The sequence below is a fragment of the Trichomonas vaginalis genome, chromosome III, assembly GCF_026262505.1.
Source record: "Trichomonas vaginalis G3 chromosome III, whole genome shotgun sequence".
NCBI classification, from domain to species: domain Eukaryota; phylum Parabasalia; order Trichomonadida; family Trichomonadidae; genus Trichomonas; species Trichomonas vaginalis.
This window is the reverse complement of record NC_067205.1, coordinates 12,691,239-12,714,595: the sequence shown is the minus strand read 5'-3', so window position 1 is coordinate 12,714,595 and position 23,357 is coordinate 12,691,239. Positions and strand designations below refer to the sequence as shown.

Here is a 23,357-nt window from a genome sequence, read left to right as displayed (position 1 = left end):
CAAGAAATAATACAGTATCGGTCACGACTTTTGAAACCAGGCCACCTTCCAAAATTGATTTCTTTTTTCGAAGGAGTATTCGCTCTCTTTACATTATAATTAAAATTGTATATAGAATGATAGGGCTTTCTATATATGCGATGTAAGGCTTTTACATTTTTTCATTAATTCAACGGTATTGGGAGGCTTAGCACAATATTTAAGAATGGCTCATTGACTATGTGATTCTATTAGAATATCTCATTATGATATGATGTTGATACCCTTCTAGTTTGAACATATTTCCCAATATTATTATTTGTTCTCCTTCTTCCTATGTTATGGATATCTAATTCTCAAGTTTTGCATAGAAATAAAGTTAAGGATTGCTTTTCGTTCAATTTTTCGGTTGAAAAAATAAATCGATTAAATATAACATGAACTTTTAAGTATTTACATAATGTAATGCTTTAATACATATAAAGTAGGTATAACTATGTTATGATTTAAATAAATGAAAGTATATATATATAATAATATTGATAATAATATTATCGAAATTGTAAACCATTAGCACTGGCAACCTTCTCTATTTTGTTCAATTGGTTTTGGCTCTATTGGAAGAACGTAAACTTGAGGAATTTTTGTAACATCTGGAGCTAATTCGCTGATTAATTTGAATAATCTTGCTACTCCAGAAGAAGTTTTTGCGGAAGTTTCAATTGTCTGCATTTGGCGTGGTTTTGCGAAATCATCAACATGTTTTAAGTCAACTCTTCTTTCTAAGTCAATTTTATTACCTACAAGGACGCATTTAGCTTCATTACCTCTTTCGTGCATTACTGTTTCATACCATTCCTGTGCCTCATCGAATGATTTCTCATCTGAGACGTCGTAAACGATAACAGCAACTGAAGAGTCTCGAATATATGATGGCATAAGAGATTTGAATCTTTCTTGACCTGCTGTATCCCAAATTTGCAGAGTTACTGTTCTTCCTTGAACTTGTACTGGTTTTGTGAAGAAATCAACGCCAATTGTTGTATTATACTGATTAGAAAATTCATCTGTCATCAATCTGTTGAGGAGAGATGTTTTTCCAACACCTGCCGAACCGAGGAAAACAACTTTGCACTTTGTCGACATATTTAATCGTAAAGTTTTTTTTTTCTACTGATAAACGAGAGTTCAATTTCCATGCATAATCATTAAACAATATAAGAGTATATGTATATATTCTTATAGACATTCGGTTTCAACAATCAATGATCATTATTTTTAGTGATCAATTCAGATCTAACGATATTCATTTTAATGTATTCAATATTAGAACCATTGAATGCAATGACTTAAACGAGAAAACATAATAGTCTATATATGCATATGATCATTCATAGAAAAACCATTAAAATCATTCTGAATATCAATTTTTATGAAATATTATTCAGTATGTTCGCCTGAACTAACTTATATATCCTATAAATGCATTTTACTATATAAGAGTACAATAAATTACATTGAAAAATAATGTTTTGGAGTAGAAGATATTTGAATCACATGAAAAATATAACATATTTCAAAATTGATAAGATTTTTGTTTGTTTTAGTCCTTACATATGTCATATTTGATTCGAAAATGTAAGAAATAGTTACATATCAAGTGATTTGAACAAAAAAATAATCGTCGTAACCAAATAAAGATGTTTCTTTTCCTGGTCTACGGTTCACTTTCTACAGTTTATTTTGAAGATGAATTAGATGATGACTGGGAGCAGAGATGGGTCTATAGTAAGCATCGTCCTTCAAAAGGTGATGGTATTATGGGCCAATTTCAATTAACAGCAGGTAACTATTATGCAAATGCCGAAATCCAACGTGGTCTTCAAACAGTATCAGAAAGTGGTTATTATCAAATCACAAGTAAATTCAAAAAACCATTTAATACATCCGGAAAAACGTTTGTTGTTCAATATACAGTTAAATTTGAAGGCGGATATGAGTGCTCAGGTGCTTACATCAAATTACTTGGTAAAAATGAAAAACCATTGAAATTCAATCCAACAACACCATATCAAATCATGTTCGGTCCAGATGTATGCGAAAAGAAGCAGCATAAGTTATACTTATTCATTACCAGAAACGAAACATCTTATGATGTTCACAAATACATTGATGTTCCACATGATGAGTTAACACACTCTTATACATTGATTATCTTTGCGAACAAGACATACGAAGTCCGCATAGATGGCGAGCCAGTACTCCATGGTGAGAATATCAATACAGATTTCGAAATCGGAGGTCCGAAATACATCCCCGACCCAACAGACCTCAAACCAGAGGATTGGGATGATCGTGAGGAGATTCCAGATCCTAATGACAAGAAACCAGCCGATTGGGATGAGCGTCCAACAATTCCAGATCCAGATGCTCGACAACCATCGGATTGGCGCGAATCTATTAAAGGAAAATGGGTTCGCCCGATGATAAAGAACCCAGATTTCCTTGGAGTATGGAAACCGAAGATGATTCCAAATCCAAATTACAAAGGTGACTGGATTCCTAAACAGATTCTCAATCCAGAGTTCATAGATGATCCAAACTTCGCCGTATTCGAAGATATGGGCTTCATGGGCTTAGAAGTCTTCCAGGCGAAGCCAGGAACGATTTTTGACAACTTTTTAGTTACAGATGACCTTTCTTACGCCGAGAAGAAGCTCAGAGAGAACTTCCTTGTCCTCAGAGATGACGAGGCAGCAGCGATGAAGCGCTACCGGGGAGAAAAGAGGGCTGAAGAAGAACTCCACAAACTGAGACATAAATCGGCCGAAGAAAAGACAGATGCTGACTTCTACTCGAGTTCTGCAACGTCAAGTACATCAAGTACAGAAGATGATGGTGAAACAGATAGAAACTTCATCTTCTCTACTTCGGAATTGCCACCGCAGCCATCAATCCAGGACTTTGAATTCCCTTACAACTGCGACAACAATCCGTACTTCATGAAACAGGAAGTTTTCGCTCTAAACGTTGCATCGAAGGAGGCAAGAGATAAACTCCGCGAGAACCGTGATAAGAATCGCGCTGAGAAGGAGTTAAAGGAAGATTTCAACATGGGTGTTAAAGAAGAAACTGAGTTATAAAAAAAATAAAAAATAAAAGTGAGTTTATATTTTTTTATTATTATTATCTATAAGCGTTTTTAAAAAACCGCCGTTTGAGAGGAAAATTGAGAGCGCCGATGTATACTTTTTGACAATATCAAAAACTTTGAAAGGACAAAAATTTTTTAGTGTCAGAAAGTTTACAAATGTATACTTTCTGACGAACAGACTCTCAGAAAGTACTCAAACTGTTGGTTTTAATTTCCGCATTTTTTTTGCGACCTTATTGAGATGTGCTTTTGATGAATGAAAACTTTTACATTTATATTGAAAAGTTCGAAGTGTCTTGGAATAGTGAACATATAAAATCTCCCTCATGTTAGCCCTAAATGGTGCATTTACCACTTTTTGACATTTTCTCAATTTTTTGACAATTTCTAACTGTGAAGAGGATTTCACAGTAAATTAAACCAAATTTTTTCCATTCCTATTTAATACCAGAATATTGTTGCAAGTCATATTAAATCAGATAGGTAAAGCGCATAAGTTTTGTGCCTGTTATCTCAGAAAGTTGGAATTGCGCCCTTATTGGTTTTCATAATAAATATGTCTACAAAGTTATTCCAAATATATTGTGCATAAGTGACACATTACACCTAATACAATGTCCTGAGGTGATGACTATCAAAAGAGATCACAATACCATGAAGGATGAATACTAATTTTTGATTTTTGTTTGATACAATTTCCCAATTTTTCTAGTTTATGAGGTATATTCCCAGAAACCTCAGTGATAATGCTCATTATAATTTGTATATCCTAACAAACATGACTAATTTTTTTTAATGAACACTTGCCATTATTTTAAGAAATATATTCAATGTTGAATTGTTCATCAAATAAGCAAATTAATCCCTATATTGAAATGCTAATATTCAGTTTTGCAGAAGCTACTAAACATAATATCAGTTACCAGGTAATTAGTCTGATCTCAGAAGACTCATTTTATATATTATATTCATTTTTTAAATATTTTCACTATTGAAACCATAAATGAACATTCCACCTTGATCAGAGGATGATGTATTTGATGCTGTTGTGAAATTCATTATTCATGTATCTGTTGGATTGCCAATTGAATATGCAGCATAAGAAGTAATGTCATGATGGTAAGATGTATTCATATTGCTTACTTGGATATCTCCATGCGAATGATAAAAAGAAAACCACTCTCCTCTGCATTTCGAAACTGAACATTCAATTGCATATCTTTTATCGGTACTATCTTGAACTGATTCAATGTAATATCCGCATCCATAACTAGTGCTTGATGAAAGTAATATACAAATATGAACTAGGACGCATTCAGATTGATATATAGAATGATCCACCATTTTCTGTGGAACTGTTATTATAAAATATACATACTTCACGTAATTCCTTTCTGCTAGCAGAAATACATAATAGTATGAAAATATTGCTTGATGAATGTAACAATTACCGCTTCCTGATATAGTTTCGTTATCGGATTTTTCCTTATAATCATCTATGAAGTAATAATATTCGGAATAACTTCCTTGAAGTGCCAAAAAGAGTTGACGAATGATTGACTTTCTTGCACAGTTTGAATGCAAAATAATCGTTTTTATGCATTTTTTGCACTTGTAGGAAAACCAGAAACCAACCCCTAAAAAACATTCAATTTTCCATGAAAGTTGTATCTGCAAATATAAAATGCCTCACAGTAAATAATGTTATAATAAGTCAAAAGTCTTGTCAGATTTGCAATATCTTAATAAAGGAAAAATTGTAATTCAATTAGTAATAGATGTATTTCAAATCAAATAGAATATTAAGCAATATGTTTCAGAAAATTCATCTTTTTCATCTATATTTGCACCATGTGAAAGAAGAACTTCGACTGTTTCTTTACAATTATAAATTGATGCAAAATGAAGAGCGGTTTCTTTATCACTATCTTTTGCATTGACAGATGCACCATGTGATAGGAAATATTCACAAAGAGATGGAATAGAAAAATTCGCCGATTCAATAAAGCATTCATTAATATGATTAGTTTTATCAAAATAAACCAAAAATGTATCAAGATTTTTGTAAATTCCACAGTGTTTTAAATCGATCTTTAATTTGTATTCATTCATCAAGAATGTAACAAAATCAATGTTGTGTGAAATAATTGCATATTCCATGCACTTATAAATTGGTTTTTGATATTTCAAACATTCGCTCATGATCTCTGGATTTCCTCCTAAAAATGAAAATTTTAGACATTTTTTGGTTATTTCTGAGTTAAATTTCGTTCTTAATAACTTGAAACAATCAACAGCTCCATGATAACAACATAATTCAAGTAATGAATATCCTTTTTTAGAATCTGGATATAAATAACTTTTGAGTTTTTGATCTTTATCAAATTCATCTGTTCCAGTAAATATGATGAATCTTTCTTTGTCATTATACATAATTGCGCTGTAGATCGTATTTTGTGTATGAATATCAAGATTATCTGTTTTGATATCACTGAAACCAAAAAATTTGTCTAATATAATTCCATATTCTTTATAAAACAGGAAGTTGGAAATCTTCTCGAGACTGTCGGCCTTTTCGACATGATAATTATCAGATATGAGTTTGGCAAGATATAAATATGACTTTGCATAGCGATTATTATACGGAATGATATTTAAAATATCCTCCATAATATTTTTGGGTGAATGTTTCTTTGAATCAATCAATTCTGTTATGACATTTTTGTAAATTGTGTTTAATTCTTCTTCCTTTTCCGTTTTGAGCTGGTATAACGCATTATATGAATCGATGTAGTATTTGCTGATACTTCGCAATTGGAAGTATTGTTTAGGATTACCCTTCCTCCTCCTCGGCATGTAAAAATTTAAAAGCCATAAAATTTCCTTTTACCATACAAAACATCCTTTAAAATAATTAGAAGAAAAAAAAATGCAATGATCACAAAGATGTCGGATAAAAATTATGAATTTCAATTTAGTTCACAGATATAAAATAACATTATAAGAATAAGAAGGTCGAATGTGGTGGCCGTTTCTGGATGATAAACCCAAATTCTGTGAAAGGATCTTGGAAAAAAAAATAATCTTGTAAAAAAATCGGGCCTTCGGCGGCAGTTCTAGCCATTCAGGCGCGTCGCAACCTCCGATCATGAACAACACAAAGTTAAAGTCATCCAATATGTAATATGACCTATATTTTTCCTTTTTCTTTCTTTTCCTCCTTTTCCCTTTTACTTTTTTCTTAAGGATGTCGCGTGGGGGACATTTGGGGACTCGACCAAATAATTTTCGAACTCAGGGAGGGGCATGTAAAGCGTCAAAAATAATTTGTAAAGTGTCAAAAATAATACATGACTGGTTCTGATAAAAATTTGTAACTGGAATTAATTTAATATTTTGTCTAATAAATGGATGGTTCTTTAATCATGACATAGATTGTTGATTTGTAAAATATTGTAAATTTTTGTAAACTTTGTAAATGACTCATCCCTTCGAGCAAATCGAGAAACCTTGGTTCAAGAGACTGAAACCGGACACTTTGCTCGAATCAATGAGCACAAAAAGGTCACGAGTATGCCAAACCACGCTTAAACCGTCAGTTTATCCACGTTCTGCGCATCCAAAAGGAAAAAGTTTCTGGCCATTTGTAATTCCAGCACATTCTAGATGGTTCGATTTCGATAAAATCCATGAAATTGAAAAATTAGAGTTTCCTGAGCTGAAAGAATACGAAAATCAAGAAGAATATAAAAATATTCGCAACTTATGCGTTAAACTCTTCCGTTTATTCCCCACACAACCACTCAGAGTCACAACCGTTTGTCATATTCACGGTGGAAACTTTCCTTTAATTAAACGAATTCATAGGTTCTTAGCTTTATGGGGATTGATCAATTTCGAGAACTCTCTTCAAGGAGAATCAGATGTTACACCTGATGGAAAGACGCTATCTGATGAATATTCATTAATTTTCGATCAAAGATTAATTTTCCAACAAAACAACATACAGACTCATCATTTGACAATGCCATGCACTCTTTGCAAATCTGAGTGCTCTGATGGTCATTTCCTTTCTAAAAAATACCCAGGTATCGTTTTATGTCCTAAATGCTTTACAAACAGCATTGCTTTTAAGCAAATCGGTGCATCACACATTGCTTTTGAATTTAGGACTTTCAATCAGCCTCAAATGCCTCCAACAACCATTTTAAATGCCGAAATACAGAAAAGACTCGCCGATCAGCTTGAAAAAGGCATAACTGACTGGGCAATGGAGTCTAATGAGATCAACAAGGCTCCTGTTACAAATACTCAGCAGAAACCCAATACATCGCCTTTAGATTGTTTAGTTACAGCTCTTAGATTCAAAGAAGGTGATTTTACTACTATGAACTCTGTAATGAGTCATGAGTTCCAACATAAGTCGGATCTCAACGAATTTTTCGAATTTAATGCAGATCCTGAGACAGAAACACCAGAAATGCCAGCAATGGATGAAAAACCAAACTGGGATGAAATTGATACTGAAATTGACGAAATTACCGCTGAAACAAAGAATTCTTGTATCCAAAAGTCTAAAAATGCTTAATTTTCTTGTTTACATGTTGTATATTAATAAAGATGTCATTTAGAACTACAAACAATGATTTTTTATCTAATAAATTAAAAAAATTTTCTTTATTTATAAAGATTTCATCTATTCTGAATGTTATCATTGTTGATTCATCATTTAAACACATACTACAATCATATTATCATTTCCTGGCTCTTAAAACCATTGAATAAGAAAGAATAATTCATATTTATTTGTTCAAAATCTATTTCTATATTGGCATTTTAAGTCACTATTATGAGTAATTCAATTTTGCATGATATCATTTATCTTTTTTAATTCGATATTTGAATATCTCAATATGTTATTTAAAACTGAACAAAACATTCTTCAAAAGTATCAGTATTGTCAAAAGAAACCAATACATTGCTTAATATATTAAATTGTCTGGAATATTTTTTCATAATTTTTTTAATGAATGTAAAAGAATATATTTATAATGACTGATAAAAAGAAGTATTTTTCTATTAACATTTCATCTTTATTCATAAAAATTTTCTCTATATTTATTTCTTGCCTAATTTTAATTGAATCTTTGGCATTGCACCGAGCCCACCACCAAGGGTATTTCCTGTGGAGCTGCTGTCATCGTTCTTTGGCTTTGATGGAAGTGAGAAATTCATCTTTCCGCCTCCAAGAGACAAACCTCCTGGTTTTGCAGGTGCAGCAGCCGCAGAACTACCACTATCTGATGTGCCCGCAGTACCAGATGATTTTTCTGTCTCTTTGACTGTAGCATGTAAAACTGTTGGAATTGTGGCTTCTTCAATTAAACGGAGCTTGGAAGCAGGCGATATTTTGCTCCAGTATTGATTTGCTGCTGTATTTACTTCAGCTGCAGGAGCATATTTCGTAGATTTTTGTTCTGATTTTGATTGTGAAAACGCAAGCCTTTGATTTTTAACAAAAGATGGTTCTGTCATGAATGAAGGTGGAATATAATGACTTGGTTTTTGATTATTTGTCCTTGGTGAGCGTAAAACTTTTGTAAATGTAGATGGTGCGAAAGAATTTGATTTATATGTTGGAACATATGTTGAAGTTTCTTCATCATCTGATACTTGACGTTCTAATGAAACTGTGGACTTAGATTTCTGGATTGCAACTTTTGGAGTTGAAGGACGCCTGAAAAACTTCCTAATCTCATATCTGAGATCTTCCATGAACTGTGTCTGTATTAACATAATAGAAAATACTATTATTAATAGAATTAAAAGAAGATTAAAAACATCCATTTTTACACGTCACTTTTTTAAAAATCAAATTTTAGAAAGACAATATTCATAACAAATACAATAAAATTATCACAAACTTCAATACCTTTTCCCATTACCATATCAAGGAACTCATACATAATGATGAACTCTTTACTCAAAACTTTAGATCTAGAGTTAAGAACGTTATCATTGAAACCATTTGATTTCTTTCTATTATGGAGTTGCTTGTATCAGCCTTTCATTCCTGAGAGCCATTTCATCAATGATTAGATTAATCAATTTGATTCATGATAAACGCATGCGAATATTATACTTCTCCTGGTAATGAAGAATACTATATTGCCAAGCATGATAAGGTATTTAATTGCTATATATTCAATGGTGTTAATAATGGAATTTATAAAACAAAATTTCAAAAGGGAAAATATCGAATTGAGCTTTGGGGAGCGAGTGCTGGGAACACAATTGGTAGTGGATATAATTATCCCGGTGGTAAAGGCGGCTATACTCGAGGTGAGATTGAGTTGAGACAAAAAACATATTTTACTTTTTTTGTCGGTACTAAAGGAGGTAACACTACTGCAGGTTCGTCTGCTGTTGGAACTGCAGGATTCAATGGTGGAGCTCCTGGAGGGTTTGATACTAACAAAGGTGATGGCCCATCTGCTGGATCCGGAGGATCCACTGATATGAGATTTCGAAAAACTTCCACATACAGCCCTACCATTTATGATCGAATTATGGTGGCGGCTGGTGGTGGAAGTAGCGGATCATTTATACGTGCTGGCCTTGGTGGCCACGGCGGTGGAATCAACGGGACGAATGGAGCTGTTGTATCCGGTTCGCCTCTTCCCCCTGTCTCAGGTGCCACACAAACGACTGGCAACCAAGTTTACCAAGGAGGAAATGGAGAAGATGGCGAGTCAACAGGTGGGAGCGGTGGAGGAGGGTACTACGGCGGATTTGGAGGAAAAGTTTCTTATCCTGATCAATATACTTCAGGGGGAGGCGGTGGAAGTTCCTTTATTAGTGGTCATCTAGGCTGTATTGCGATGGATGATCGAGGAAGAGCTTTAGAAACCAACATTCACCCTTCTGGATTATCCTTCAAAAACACTCAAACTATTCAAGGAAATTCTGACATGCCTGCACTAAATGTAGTTGATGGATTTGAAGAACTTGGACATGTAGGAAATGGATTTGCCCGAATTACTATATTGAGTGATTTAAATGAGTGTTCTTGCATAACAAATGTTTATCATATATCTCTATTCTTATTCATTTTTGAGTTCATCAGTGAATAAACTATATATTTAATAATGTTTTAGCTCATTTAATATATATTAATTTTGGCTCTTTTTTTCGATCTAAATCTAATTTACATGGAGTAACGGCTCAATTAAGAGATTAAATATAAAATGTATCCAAATGTTAGAACTTTAATCTCTTGTACTATTATGTAAAACTTAATTTCATTACATAATAACAAAGTATAACATAACTGAAAATTAGAATTTGTGGAAAATACTTATTAAATTTAATGTCTTCTGGCTTTCCTGAAATTATCTAAAAGTAGTTTATCTATATTAGGACTACGAGAATTTTTACATGAAGTAATTATTGATTGAGGAATACCAGAATCAACAAGCATTTTAATGTAAGTGCTTGATTGATTTTCAATAATAAGTGGACATTTAATGGATCTGCATTCATTGAATGCGATAGGTTGAACTGTTTGAACTGAAAGAGGGAAATTTATATATTTAAGGTTGATGCAATTATTGAATGAAAATTCTTCAATCAAATAAACACTAACTATTTTAATTTTCTGAATGTTGTTGCTGTGATTAAACGAATAACTACAAATAGTATCACAATTGACAGTAAGCATATCATTAATAGAATTACTCAAATGATAAATTAGATATTCTCCTGATTCATTCTTTCTGTAAAGTGTATTATCAATTGATTTGTATTTATCTGATTCAAAGTTACTTATATTTGTAAGAGAATCACAAACAGAGATAGAGTTGACTGCAATAAAAGACAAACTATTTATTGAACTGAATGTGATTGATTTAAGTTTTCTACAATTAAGGAATGAATACTCTGATATTATTTGAACCGATGCTGGAATTGTTATTGTTTCTAAGGAATAGCAATTTTCAAATGCTCGAATTCCAATGATCTCTGTATTTTCACAAAAAGAAATTTCCCTCAAATTAATGCATCCAGCAAAACATCTTTCAGGAATATTAAATATATTACTAACACTCTTTAAACTTATACAATTTTCAAATGCATTATCCATTAAAATCAATTTAGATAACCAAAATCTGATATGAGTCAATTTCGAACATCCTTTGAATGCAGAAAATCCAATGGAACTTAAGGGCAAATTTGTTAAATCAAAGGATTCTAAATTTGAACAATTGTTGAAGGCAAGATTCTCTATTACAGATAGACTAGAATCCTTTTCAACATGTATATTATTAAGTGAAGAGCTTTCAAAAGCTCTTTCTTTTATTGTTGTTACTGAGTTAGGAATAGTAATTGTTGTGTAATTGTATCCCCAAAATTCATAAACCAATGTTTGAATTGAATTCATAATCAATGAATTTTTAAAAATAAAAAGATCTGATTCATCCAGATATGATATTGAAACTTTCGTTTCTTTTCCAATTGCATCATTAGAAAATAATGTTTTGTTAGTAAATATCATTCGTAAATTTGAAGAATGCAATGGACAAAACAATTCAGCATTAACTATCATTGTTGAAAATGGGAAATAAATAGTTTCCATATTAAAGCAATCATAAAAAATTTTATCGCCAATATATTCTAAAATTCCTTTAATTGTTACAGAATTTAAATCGTAACAAAGTGCAAAAGCATATTCTTCGATTCTTTTCACGTTTTCTGGGATTATTATATTATTCAGGGTTAACCCATAAAAACATCTTTCTCCTAAAGTTATAACATCATTTGGAATTTCATATTCTCCAGATGAATATTTAAATGAGCAAAATAAAATACTTTTGTTTGAAGAATAAATAGTATCATCCACGAGAATTAAATATTTGTTTTTATGATGAATTGAAATATTTTTAACCGCTGTACCAAAGAAAACATTTCCGTTGACTTTTGCAACATTTTCCGGAATTTCAAATGAAGTTATTAAAAAAGAACCGCTAAAAATGTTATCTAAATAAGTTAATTCTGAACCTTCTGCGAATGTAATACTTTGAAGACTAGTGAATTCACTAAATGCAGAATCTTGAATTATTTTCACAGAAGCTGGAATTGTTATACACTTTACTTTATCAATAAATCCAAAAGCAATTCCATGAATTTCTAAAAGTCCTTCTGGTAAAAGAATCTCTTCAACTGCATCACAAAAATAAAACGCATATGCTGATATGATTTTCAATTTATGACAAAAAGATAAATCAATTTTTGTAAGGTGATCGCAAAAACCAAAACCATTTGGACCAATTAATGTTAAATTAGGTTTTTCTTCAAAAGTAAATGAAATTAACGACTTTAGTCCATAGAAACAACTATATTCTACTATTTCACATTTTGCTGAAATTCTAAGATATGAAGAAGTATCGTTAACACTAGTAAGGTTTTTACCATCGGCTGAATAGCAGCTTGGATCAATATCCTTGTAAATAACTGCCAAAAAGAGCATATTCATCAAGCATCAATGCAAATATTTTTTTTAGAATTTCGCATGTCAAAATTTATCAAAAAAAAATCGGCAAATATATTTTGAAACAGCTTGCTTTCCCATAAGTAATCACCATTTTACAAATTTATTTTAGTAATTTATTTCGATATTTTAGTTGGCATTTAAAATTTTTTTGAAAAATATGAAAAAATAAACAATTTATAATATATGAAACAAATATGCATATAGTGCTAGCTATTTTGAATATTTGAATCAATGAGAAAAAAATGCATAATGTTGGGATTTTTATCAGAATCAAAAATAGAAGATCCCATTTATGTAAATTTCATATCTTTATATTTCTGAATTCAATAATTAAAATTTCGATTTGAGCTTTGAGAAGAGAGTATGTGCTGATGATACTGGAGACGAATTCAAATTGAGAATTAAAACAGTGTTTACTTTATATATTGGGACGACAATCTGTAATAATGTTCATATTCATGTCTGGAAATTTTATTGATAAAGGAGCTCAATAAAAATGCAACGTATCAAAATTACTTTCTGCGTTTAACTCTAAGCATTGATTTATGCAGATTCAAGTTACCCCAATCTTTCGTTTGAGAATTGTTTACCACAATGAAGTTTCCTGTAAATACTTGAGAAGAAAGACCTGTATAATCTCTAGCCCAGATTGATATTGAATGATTTCCTTCGTTAAATGGGATCACTATCTTTTCTGTTATCCAACCATTTGATTGATATGCTTTTGTTTCATTTTTTGAAACACAATTATCAAAGCAATAAAAGATTGAATAATTTGAATTTTTATCAACATCTGTAACATTCATAGCAACATTAAATATTTTAGATCCTGTATTGAAAATGTTTGGAATTGAAATATTAGTAATAACAGGAGGGTGGAGAATTTCTACAGAATAGAGAGAAATTAAAATATTGAATATAATAGTTTCACTTGGTGTGATAGTAATATCTTTCCATGTATATGTAAATCTTCCCGAGACATCTATAAATGGTGTGTAATGATAATTATAATGATACTCCCCAAATCTATATATTTTCTGAGTGGATCCTTCTGTATACCAATATCTATAATTTGAATTATAAGATCCATACCAATAAGTAGAGACATTTTTAACTTGTTTGTCTCTATATAAAAATGTAATATCACCTTTTTTGTTAAGTTCAATCTTGATACCGTTATCGCCTTCAATGTTATAGGTGACTGCACGATCAACATTTAAACAAAATTCAGTGTAAATATCAATTTTGTGATTTTGACGGTCTTCGTTTTTTACTAAATAAGCAGTATAAGGATAAGTTTCATTAGGAAATATTGTTTCGAAATATCAATTCTTGAATGTTGTTTTTCCATTTTCCTTTCCTAAAATGTATTTTTCGTAACCATCAACAACAAAATTTGTAGAAAACTCCTCGGTATACCTAGTAAATTTTTCATTATTGTATTTTATATCGAAATTATTCTTATCATCAGTAAGAAAGAGAAATTTCAGTGCCATTTCATAAACTGTCAAAAAACGCCATTAATTGTGAATCCCGCAAAATGTGCATAAAATCGAAATATTTTGTGGCATTCTGAACAAATCACCACGTAAATAATACCAAACACTATCGTCTGTTTGTTCTTCTAATGGACCAAATGAATTTGAGTACTTTGGTGTGAAATATAACAAAAATGCTAAAATTGCAATATTAATAAGTAATTGTAACTTAAGGGATGATAATGCGAATGTTGGCTGCATTGTTGAAGGTGGATAAAGCTTTGTTTCTGTAAAAGTGAATTGATAAGTTAAACTAACATTTGTTCCTTCTTTGATAATGGGAGGTGTTTGTAATTCTGTGCATACATTATCACTATAAGAAGTTTGGTGTCCAATTTCTTGACTTGGAACAATATCAATGATTTTATAATGAACTACATTTGATTTCACTTCCGTTGCGTATTGTATATCAAATTTGTATTTAGTAAGGAAGTATCTTCCTTCAGAAATATGAAATCCTTGTTTCATTTTGAAATTTTTCAACTGAAAATAAAGAAGATAATCGTTTTCGGATAGGTAATTGAGTATTTCAGCTTGTTCTTCTGATAAAGTATGGAAGCATCTGCAAGAAAATTCTTGATCTTCTAAAAAATTAATGTTTTCTATGGTTTTAGTTCTGAAATCACCGAGAATATTTTGTCCAAATGACGACCTAATACTATTCGATGTATTACTTTGGCATATTGCGTTGCCAAAATTCAAATTATATTGGAAAGGAAATTTTTTCGATCGAATACCACTAAATTTTACATTAATATTGTCTGATGGCTGCAAAATTAACTGGTTCTGGTTATAATGGAAAAGAGCAATTGATCTTTTTGCAAAAAGAAAAAGCATCAATTATCTCTTTGAAAAAAAATGTTGTTAACTATTTGATATCGAAACCAGTAATTTTCAGCAGATTAAGAGAAGCTGAATAATTCCAATAAATCTCATAAAAGAGAATTTAAAATTTGAGCAAATAATCAAGCTCAAAGCTTTTTAAAAGAATCATGTGCTGAAGTTGGTGTAGACAAGGCCGATTAGAAGCAATAATTCTTCAAATATTAGAATTTAACAAAGATATTTATAGAATATAACAATATGTAATACTTTTGTGAGATTAAAATATTCATGAATCTTATTTTTGTGATGAATGAAATATTGGTCAATATATAGTTTCTTTTACTTGCAAAAATTGAAAGTAAAAAGTATTAATAATTTAAGAGAAAATCATCAGCAATTTGGATATCGATATTACTATTATTAAATATGAATTGGTCATCTTGTGGATCTAAGAATCAGGGAATCCATAGCTGTATCATTAGAAATAGGTTGAGAATTTACTCTATTGGGAGGAGTTGTAAGATCTGAAAGTAATTGAGTATCTTGATCATAGCGTTGTGTCTCTGTTCTAGTGTTTACAGGTTGATCTTCAACTCTCACTCCATTATCTTCAAGAAGTTGTATTTCTGAAGATTGAGGATTCCATGAGCACCGTAAGATGTTCCTTTCTACTTCATGATACTCCATTCCGATTGGCTCTGCTGTTTGTTTCAAATGCCCTCTGAAAGAATCGAATTTTGTAGTAAGAATCGACATTCCATTCTTTCCAATGCAGTATATAGTTCCTGAAACTTGACCATTTCGAACGTCATTGACCATGACAATGCGAGTGTGTAACTTAGATGTTTTACCCATCTTAAAAATGAAGAAAATATTTTTTTTAAATATCCATACGCCCTAAATTTTATGAGAAAAAATTGAATACTCTTTCAAAAAATTTCCAAGAAATCGAATTACACTATCCAAAACTAGACTCTTTTTTCTGTTTTAAATATGTTATTCGTATACTCTTTTATTTGCATACTTTTTTGAAAATTTGACATGGCAGACAAATTAATCCCACCAGACTGATTTTAGAACAATTTAGGAAGTATTGAAATTAAAATGAATATTTATCATATATTAAGTGCATATACCAAGTATAAAAAGCCAACTTTTACCTTTTGAAATTTTTTTGAAAGTGCATTCAATTTTTTTCGGGTCGTTATCGATTTTGTAATTTAATCGTTATCGTCTTTTTCTAAACGTGCATTTTGAAACTAAATCGCATATAACTTTAAAATGACTTAATATTTAAAGGTTTATGTGGTAAATATCAACGAAATGTAATATTAATATGTGCACCATATATGAATTACAGACATTTGAGCAATTCGAAATTTCATCGCGTTATATATTCATTTAAATTCGATCAAATCAACATTGCAATTATAAAACCATTACACATCCAGTCAATATTTTTCAATTTCATGCGAATTATATCATTATTACACATTTTAAAATGGCGAAATATAGTCCAAAAAATAAACTTCGTTTTAAACTCAATTCTCACACATATTCGGATTAAATCATATGTGACTCATATGATCATACATCTCATTTGAGGTCTAAAAAATGATTTACCGAGAAAACTTGCATTCGAACTAAAATTTACTAAATTTAATCAAATTGGTTTACAAACGTAAAGTTTATGTCAAACATTTACGTTTGTAAACTAATTGAGTAAATTTATAGCACTTTTTTTCTCGATGCAATAATTTGAACTACGAGTTTACCAAATTAGTTTACAAACGTAAAGTTTATGCCAAATATTTACGTTTGTAAACTAATTGAGTAAATTTATAGCACTTTTTTCTCGATGCAATAATTTGAACGACAAGTTAATGTAATTAGTGTTCTCAGGTTTACAATTCAATATGTCTATGCATATGATATATGCAAATTCTATAAATAAAATATTATTAAATAAAATTCTTTTCAATTCCTTAAAAATAGCGTTTCTTTTGAATAAAAAATGATTTTTAACTAATTTTAGGACTCTTTCTATTTCAAAAAAATACCTGAATTTAATTTTCTGATGCAAAATTTATGCTTTTTATCATGAAATTCTTTTTTTCAAAATTTTTTTGGATTTTTTTCCATTTTGAATATAGTTAATTTTACTTTATTTCACATTCTATTAAGAAATACTTAGGCCAATCTATGGCATTCCAAACGGGAACCGCGGTTGGTTACCATGGATTTCCGTCACCGGTCACATTTTAAAGATTTTTAAAGCCTTATAAAAATATGCTTTGTAAATCATTTTTTGTAAATCGGCAAAAATTTGGTAATTTTCTTCAACTAATAAATCTGCGAATAGCATTTATAATACAAGAACAATCTTTTAAAATGCGTTTGATTCATTTTTGTATAATTTCATATAGGCACATATATTCTTCCGGGACTTTCCGTGATTTTACCGTAAAATCATTAGTTTACACCAATTTTTCCGTATTTTGAATAGTTTACTGCACTTTTTCCGTAAAATTGAGTTACGGGAATCCGCAAAATTTCCGGACCTCATTTTTCATAGAATATAATAATAATATTTGATAAAAAGATATATTATTTATATTTTTGATTTTTGAATTACGGAAAAAGTGAATTGATAACTTGATTTTTTTATATGGTTAATTTTTCAAATGATATTATGAAGATCTAAAATATTAAAAGTAAAAAATTGAATTACGGAAAAAGTGAGGTCAAAAGTGAAATAAATTTGCAGAACAATTTTCATTGAAATAAGCTTTATTTTTCATTATTAATAACAATGCAAAAAAATATTTATCACAGGTTCAAAATTTAAAATTAAATATTTTAATAATTTACATCTTATTCTTTATTTTATATTTAACCCGTGAAAATATCATTTAAAAATTGAATATATTCAAAAAGCTTTATTTTTATTATGACTGCATGGGATCCTCATGTATATGATGAGTGGATTCCATTTAAGAAGACGAAATATCCACCAACTCCTGAAAAATTGGAAACAAAGTGTGGAAAAAATGTTTCACTACGATCGGCTATTATGAGAATGAGCCTAATCAATCAGACAAAGGAAGGCTCTTTACATACTGTGCCGAATGTAGTGAAACATTAGTTCAAGGGCAGTTCGTGCGATGCATTAAAAAAAGCAGGAAAAATGATTTTAAAGATCATAAGTGCAAATTTTTACTCCCAATGCCCAACTACGTTCCTGCGGAGCACCAAGTTGAGAATACTCAGCAAGCAGTTGGCTCTGGTAATGATCCTTCGTTAGAAGAGATCATTGCCAGGCTTATTGCGAGCCTAGATATAAGCCTTTATGCCACAATGAAGCCAGCATTTAAAAGCTTCCTAGAGAGCTTCGCCAAATGGCTTAAAAATAAAGTCAATCGCGAACAGGGCATCAACTTTACAATCCCAGACATTGAGTTCACACGGCGCGGTGTCAGAGAGGCATTGATTACTTTAGGCAAAACAGACTCCTCTCGGGGCCTAAAGTTCTGCGAGGAATTCCGCATCTTCTCAATTTCCCTGGACTGCGGAACACACAGCAGCTCATAGTCTATTCTCTTGTGTGTGCAATCCAGGCAAAACAGATCGCCACCAATTCTTCGACACAACAATTTCGACTAATTGGACATACGAGGACTACCATACATGGTTTGATTCTCTTAACGTTAATAAAAACCACGTAGCTGGAGTAGTCGGAGATGGTTTGCCAGCCCAGGTTAAAGGACTCTGCCACTGGAGGCCAGAAGGAGCCCTTTTCCCTGGCTTACAAACCGTGTACATTCGTTGCCTTAACCACGTCTTGAACAAAGTTAGTATGACTATCTTCAGTACTGTGGCACTGCGCGCCATCTTACTGAAGATATGTCAATCTGACACTTTACAAAACCGTTAACGTATATTTTACAACACAACCATAACACCAACTTAACCTTAAATATTTACAAAGCCACCAACCACTAACGACTTCACTAACGAATTCACTACCGTCCTCACTAAATAAAAATAACCTTATTTTTATTTTTTTAAATTTTTTATTTCATTACAAAGACATGTCTGACTACATTTACTATGACTCTTTCCCAGAACGTTTCCGTGAGCTGTTTAAAACTCAAGTAAAACTGAGGAACATGCATTTTAACAAAGACAGACCCATTGACGATGAAAGAAACCCTGAATATATTACAATCCCATATGACGCAAGGTTCATTGCATACATTCCTTATGGTCGCAGAGGAACGAAAACTATTTCAACAAAGAACAAAAATTATTTCTGGAGCGATGAAGAAAATTGCCTTATCTACATAAATGCATACTTAAATAAAGCTACATATTGTACAAAAGAAGGTTGGACTGGATTTGAGCTCTACATATACGACGACGATGGAAACAGACGTTGTGTATACCCATACGATAATATGTACCATTGTTTTCATCAAGCATTAAACGAATACATAGTCAGTAAGGGTCTCATTCCTGTTGAGTAGATATGCTTTATTTTTGTTCTGTCATTTATATAAAAATAAATGATATCACCACCCTCACACGTATGAAAACATAGCACAAAAATAAATTTAGGTGAAGTGGTGAGATTTCACCTCTTTTTTCACCTCTTTTTTCACCCTGTTGAATTCATTGCTTTATAACTCTCTTCCTTGGTTTCTTTTTAGTTGCTTTCTTCACGTCTGTCTCCAACTTGACTGTCTTTCTTCTTCGGCCGTAATGATACCAGTTACTTCCACCAGTCAATGGGTCAAATGGTCTTTCGTAAGGGTTTCCATACATTCCATAGGGACCATACGGAAGAACTACTGGTGGAGAAGAAACATTTTCTTTAGTTCCATCGAATCTATTTAAATGCATTGTTTCACCTTTCATCTGGTCATTAAAGTCTTTTGCGTGTTTTGCAAACTCATCGTCCTTTCCTAAAGCATTTTCTGACTCAGTCGCAACCAAATTGGATGCTTTATTTATGAGCCCTATTTTATTTAATCTTAACTTCTTTGCAACCCAGCCTCCAATCTTCCCTTTATTTGCATCTAATGTCTTCGAAACCCTTCCTCCACTCATTTTATTTACTGCGTCATAAGCTCCAAGTGCTTTTGCTCCAAATGCTAATGCTTTTGTTCCCATTGCGCCTAAAGCTGCCCAAGCTACCATTTACACCATATTAAAATCATCTCTCTTCAATATTATCTCATAAAAGTTCTCGTTACTGGAGAAAGTCAATGAAACATAAACATTCTCACGGGCTTCGCCCTCACCGCTTTGCGGTCTATCTAACTTCTTTCTTATCTCATCTATTCTCAATAAAATGTCTGAACAATTGCTAACATCTTCTACAACAGTTATTTCATCATGAATGACCTTCAAGAACAAGCTCATTTAATATGCAATTAAAATCATCTCAATAATGAGTCCATCCTTTCCATCTTTAGGTAGCACAACATCTTTCATTGAAGAAGGTTCGACAAGTCTTATGTTAAACTTACTGACAAAGTTTGTTATACTATAATGCTTCGGCGGCGAATACATGTAGTTTGAAAGACATAATATAGATTCTTCAGCAAATTCACTTATACTGGATTTTATAACAATGTTCTCACGAGACCAAATACCACCAATTGAAAAACTTGTAAGCAATCCTGCTGAACCTTCTACTGTAAACGTCGATGGTAACATTCCACGAAGGTCATCTATTGACATTGTTGAGTCACTGTATTTAAATATTTTCTTAAAGCAATCGTCATTATCTAACCATGCAATAGCTTTGAAGTTTTCATTCGAATATACATCTGCTTCATTAAATGTAAATCCTGACTTCTTTGCAGAGATGACTTTAAAATCTATTGAGTTTGTTTCAAAATTATATGCTATGGTAACTTCTGAAGGTAATGGATGTCCTTCCGCAGTCAGTTGTTCTCTCACTACCGTTTGAAGCTTTGTATTAAAAACTTTCATGTCATCTCCTGTATCTAAGTTCACATACACAGCAACAGGGAAACTATCTTGCTTCTTTGTTTCATCATTATATCTCAAAACATTAAAGTTCTTCAATAATATTGTTCTTCCTGCTGGAATACTTCGAACCTGTCTGATTTCAATAGCTTTCTCACCTCCTACATACTCTACCCAGTGTCTTGGATATTCATAAGTATACTGACTTTCTTGAATTTTGGTTGGTTTCATCATAACATGTTCATAGTATATCTTTATACTCTTGTCAGTTAGACTCGGTGCTATGTTCTGAATATTTCTGACTTGCATTTTTAATGGAGATAAAATGAAGCATTTAATACATGATGTAGATGAAGACATGAATGAAACTACAGACAAACTTAACTCTTCTCTCATTCTTCCTTTCAGTAAGGACTATGAGTTCTGTTCAAATGGTGTTTATTTCTATTGTGGAAAGATGGGGTCAGGAAAGACATTCAACCTCATTCGTCATATACTCATAACAGAACGTTTAGGAAACGACTCTTACTATGACCAAATCATTATATCAGCAACTTCAGACTCTATGGACTCAACAGCGAAAACATTTATGTCAAAAGTTCAAGCCTCTGTCGTTAAAGTTCCAGACAGTGAACTCATTGAATTTCTTCAACGTTACATTCGACGTAAGAGGAAATATTATGCCATCGTTGAATTTATACAGTCAGGAATGCAAAAGACTTCTGAGGAGATGGAAAGAATTATTGACAAACACCACTTACGTCAATACTCAGGAGTTTACGATATGAAACGACTTACAAACTACATTCTGTCAAAACTTTCAAAATACCCCTTCAAAAAATATCCATCAAACACTTTATTAGTTTGTGATGATTTCGCTGGTAAAGGTTTAGTGTCAAAGCCTGACTCACCATTAGCTAACATCATAACTAAAGTCAGACATTACCACTTAACTGTAGCAATACTTATGCAAACATGGCGTTTTCTTGCTTTAAACATAAAACGTCTCATAACTGACTTCGTTATCTTTCAAGGTTTCTCACGTTATGATATTGAACTCATTTGGAAACAGTCAGGTATAACATTACCTTTTGAAGAAATTTGGGAAGCATATAAGTCTCTCATCTCTCCTCGTTCATACCTTGAGATTCATATCATGACTAATACCATTAAAGTCAAAAATATTCCATGGGAACGACCAACATTGTTTTAAATCTTATGCTTTAATTGACTGATGGTAAACAAATTCCATGCATCTCTGTCGCCATTTCTGTTAATATTTTTGCTGTCATTCATATCATCCACTTCCCCATCCGTTAGCTTTTGAGGATATGCGTTAGAATAGCTGTTCTTAAATGAAGGCTTTTCACCTTTGAGAGCATAAACTCTATAACTTTCTGCATACTTTATGTTTGAACCTCCTGAGCCATCATTGACATAAATTTTTATAGGCTTCCACCCTTTGTTCATATTCCTGCTTCTTCCCTTTGCTCTTTTGTTCAGTAGTTCTACATCTTTATACACAGCTCCTGTCTCAGTGAATTCAACAATATTTTCATTCGTTAGCTTTACATTCAAACCCTTGTCGAGTATATTGTTCATTTCATACATATAAAAGGTTTTTATTCTATATGAAATGAGAAGCAAATCCATCTTAGCTGGTGCCGTTAATGTTCCAATTGAACCAACATCAAATGTTGACTCACGAACGACAAACAATATTGTCATAAAGAACTATAGTTCGGAGTGTTTGAAAGAAAAAGAACCAGAGCTGAAATCCGTGAATTTAAACACAGCTTCAAACGCTAACGCTACATCAGATGTTAAGTTAGAGTATCCACCACTGGACCAAATTCTTTCAAGAGAAGCCAACGACAACCCTTACATAAATGTTCAAACAAATCCTTCAGATAACGTAGACCATTACCTTCTTCAGTTATACCAAACAATTTTACTCAAAGACGATAAGAAGCTTTTGATAAATCTTATAAGTAAGAACCAAATAATTCTAACAAAGGAGGACCTTGAAAATGTTATATCACGAATAACAGGAAAGCAATGTGTCATTGACTATCTCGACCCTGAAATCGAATGCTGTGGTCAAACGCCAATATTCATGAAAATAGGTAACATCCGCATCATTGAAACACCAGGAACTACAGGAGTTGAGTTTAAGTATAAATATTCGAACGAGTATACAAAACTATCTACTTACTATAAGCTTTGTTTGAAATATGTTTTAGTAAATTAAAGCAACTTATAGTATCTATCCAAAACTTCTTCAACAGTATCGAACTCATCTTCATAATGCAAACCT

The 23,357-nt window shown here is 31.8% G+C and overlaps 13 protein-coding genes across 13 annotated transcripts, besides 2 other annotated features; 5 read left to right on the top strand and 8 right to left on the bottom strand.

Moving 5' to 3' along the window:
* Nucleotides 1-447: 447 nt before the first annotated feature.
* TVAGG3_0690650 (small Rab GTPase Rab6b) lies at nucleotides 448-1,137 on the bottom strand (the record flags this gene model as incomplete). Its single annotated transcript, XM_001301811.1, has 1 exon — nucleotides 550-1,125. One exon carries the CDS (start codon nucleotides 1,123-1,125, stop codon nucleotides 550-552), a length of 576 nt encoding a protein of 191 aa, XP_001301812.1.
* Nucleotides 1,138-1,667: 530 nt separating this feature from the next.
* On the top strand, nucleotides 1,668-3,162 carry TVAGG3_0690640 (chaperone protein, calreticulin/calnexin family; the record flags this gene model as incomplete). Its single annotated transcript, XM_001301812.1, has 1 exon — nucleotides 1,680-3,122. The coding sequence occupies one exon, from the start codon at nucleotides 1,680-1,682 to the stop codon at nucleotides 3,120-3,122; it is 1,443 nt and encodes a 480-aa protein (XP_001301813.1).
* Nucleotides 3,163-4,918: 1,756 nt separating this feature from the next.
* On the bottom strand, nucleotides 4,919-5,989 carry TVAGG3_0690630 (protein of unknown function (DUF3447); the record flags this gene model as incomplete). The annotated part of the gene is made up of 1 exon (XM_001301813.1): nucleotides 4,919-5,989. The coding sequence occupies one exon, from the start codon at nucleotides 5,987-5,989 to the stop codon at nucleotides 4,919-4,921; it is 1,071 nt and encodes a 356-aa protein (XP_001301814.1).
* Nucleotides 5,990-6,595: 606 nt separating this feature from the next.
* TVAGG3_0690620 (chromatin remodeling) lies at nucleotides 6,596-7,864 on the top strand (the record flags this gene model as incomplete). Its single annotated transcript, XM_001301814.1, has 1 exon — nucleotides 6,612-7,721. One exon carries the CDS (start codon nucleotides 6,612-6,614, stop codon nucleotides 7,719-7,721), a length of 1,110 nt encoding a protein of 369 aa, XP_001301815.1.
* A 334-nt stretch (nucleotides 7,865-8,198) lies between these two features.
* Nucleotides 8,199-8,982, bottom strand: TVAGG3_0690610 (uncharacterized protein; the record flags this gene model as incomplete). Its single annotated transcript, XM_001301815.1, has 1 exon — nucleotides 8,252-8,929. The coding sequence occupies one exon, from the start codon at nucleotides 8,927-8,929 to the stop codon at nucleotides 8,252-8,254; it is 678 nt and encodes a 225-aa protein (XP_001301816.1).
* Nucleotides 8,983-9,018: 36 nt separating this feature from the next.
* Nucleotides 9,019-10,286, top strand: TVAGG3_0690600 (glycine-rich protein family; the record flags this gene model as incomplete). The annotated part of the gene is made up of 1 exon (XM_001301816.1): nucleotides 9,250-10,266. One exon carries the CDS (start codon nucleotides 9,250-9,252, stop codon nucleotides 10,264-10,266), a length of 1,017 nt encoding a protein of 338 aa, XP_001301817.1.
* A 213-nt stretch (nucleotides 10,287-10,499) lies between these two features.
* On the bottom strand, nucleotides 10,500-12,662 carry TVAGG3_0690590 (surface antigen family; the record flags this gene model as incomplete). Its single annotated transcript, XM_001301817.1, has 1 exon — nucleotides 10,500-12,662. The coding sequence occupies one exon, from the start codon at nucleotides 12,660-12,662 to the stop codon at nucleotides 10,500-10,502; it is 2,163 nt and encodes a 720-aa protein (XP_001301818.1).
* A 91-nt stretch (nucleotides 12,663-12,753) lies between these two features.
* TVAGG3_0690580 (positive regulation of protein exit from endoplasmic reticulum) lies at nucleotides 12,754-15,054 on the bottom strand (the record flags this gene model as incomplete). Its single annotated transcript, XM_001301818.2, has 1 exon — nucleotides 14,201-14,686. The coding sequence occupies one exon, from the start codon at nucleotides 14,684-14,686 to the stop codon at nucleotides 14,201-14,203; it is 486 nt and encodes a 161-aa protein (XP_001301819.1).
* Nucleotides 15,055-15,478: 424 nt separating this feature from the next.
* Nucleotides 15,479-15,898, bottom strand: TVAGG3_0690570 (uncharacterized protein; the record flags this gene model as incomplete). The annotated part of the gene is made up of 1 exon (XM_051243035.1): nucleotides 15,479-15,898. One exon carries the CDS (start codon nucleotides 15,896-15,898, stop codon nucleotides 15,479-15,481), a length of 420 nt encoding a protein of 139 aa, XP_051089622.1.
* Nucleotides 15,899-16,241: 343 nt separating this feature from the next.
* Nucleotides 16,242-17,244: a mobile genetic element.
* Nucleotides 17,245-18,892: 1,648 nt separating this feature from the next.
* Nucleotides 18,893-23,357: part of a mobile genetic element that runs on past the window's edge.
* On the top strand, nucleotides 19,135-19,569 carry TVAGG3_0690550 (uncharacterized protein; the record flags this gene model as incomplete). The annotated part of the gene is made up of 1 exon (XM_001280389.2): nucleotides 19,135-19,569. The coding sequence occupies one exon, from the start codon at nucleotides 19,135-19,137 to the stop codon at nucleotides 19,567-19,569; it is 435 nt and encodes a 144-aa protein (XP_001280390.2).
* Nucleotides 19,715-20,152, bottom strand: TVAGG3_0690540 (protein of unknown function, DUF4107 family; the record flags this gene model as incomplete). Its single annotated transcript, XM_001280390.1, has 1 exon — nucleotides 19,715-20,152. The coding sequence occupies one exon, from the start codon at nucleotides 20,150-20,152 to the stop codon at nucleotides 19,715-19,717; it is 438 nt and encodes a 145-aa protein (XP_001280391.1).
* On the bottom strand, nucleotides 20,655-21,400 carry TVAGG3_0690530 (uncharacterized protein; the record flags this gene model as incomplete). The annotated part of the gene is made up of 1 exon (XM_051243034.1): nucleotides 20,655-21,400. A coding segment is annotated over one exon (746 nt), but the record flags the coding sequence as incomplete, so codon positions are not given.
* Nucleotides 22,677-23,291, top strand: TVAGG3_0690520 (uncharacterized protein; the record flags this gene model as incomplete). Its single annotated transcript, XM_051243033.1, has 1 exon — nucleotides 22,677-23,291. The coding sequence occupies one exon, from the start codon at nucleotides 22,677-22,679 to the stop codon at nucleotides 23,289-23,291; it is 615 nt and encodes a 204-aa protein (XP_051089620.1).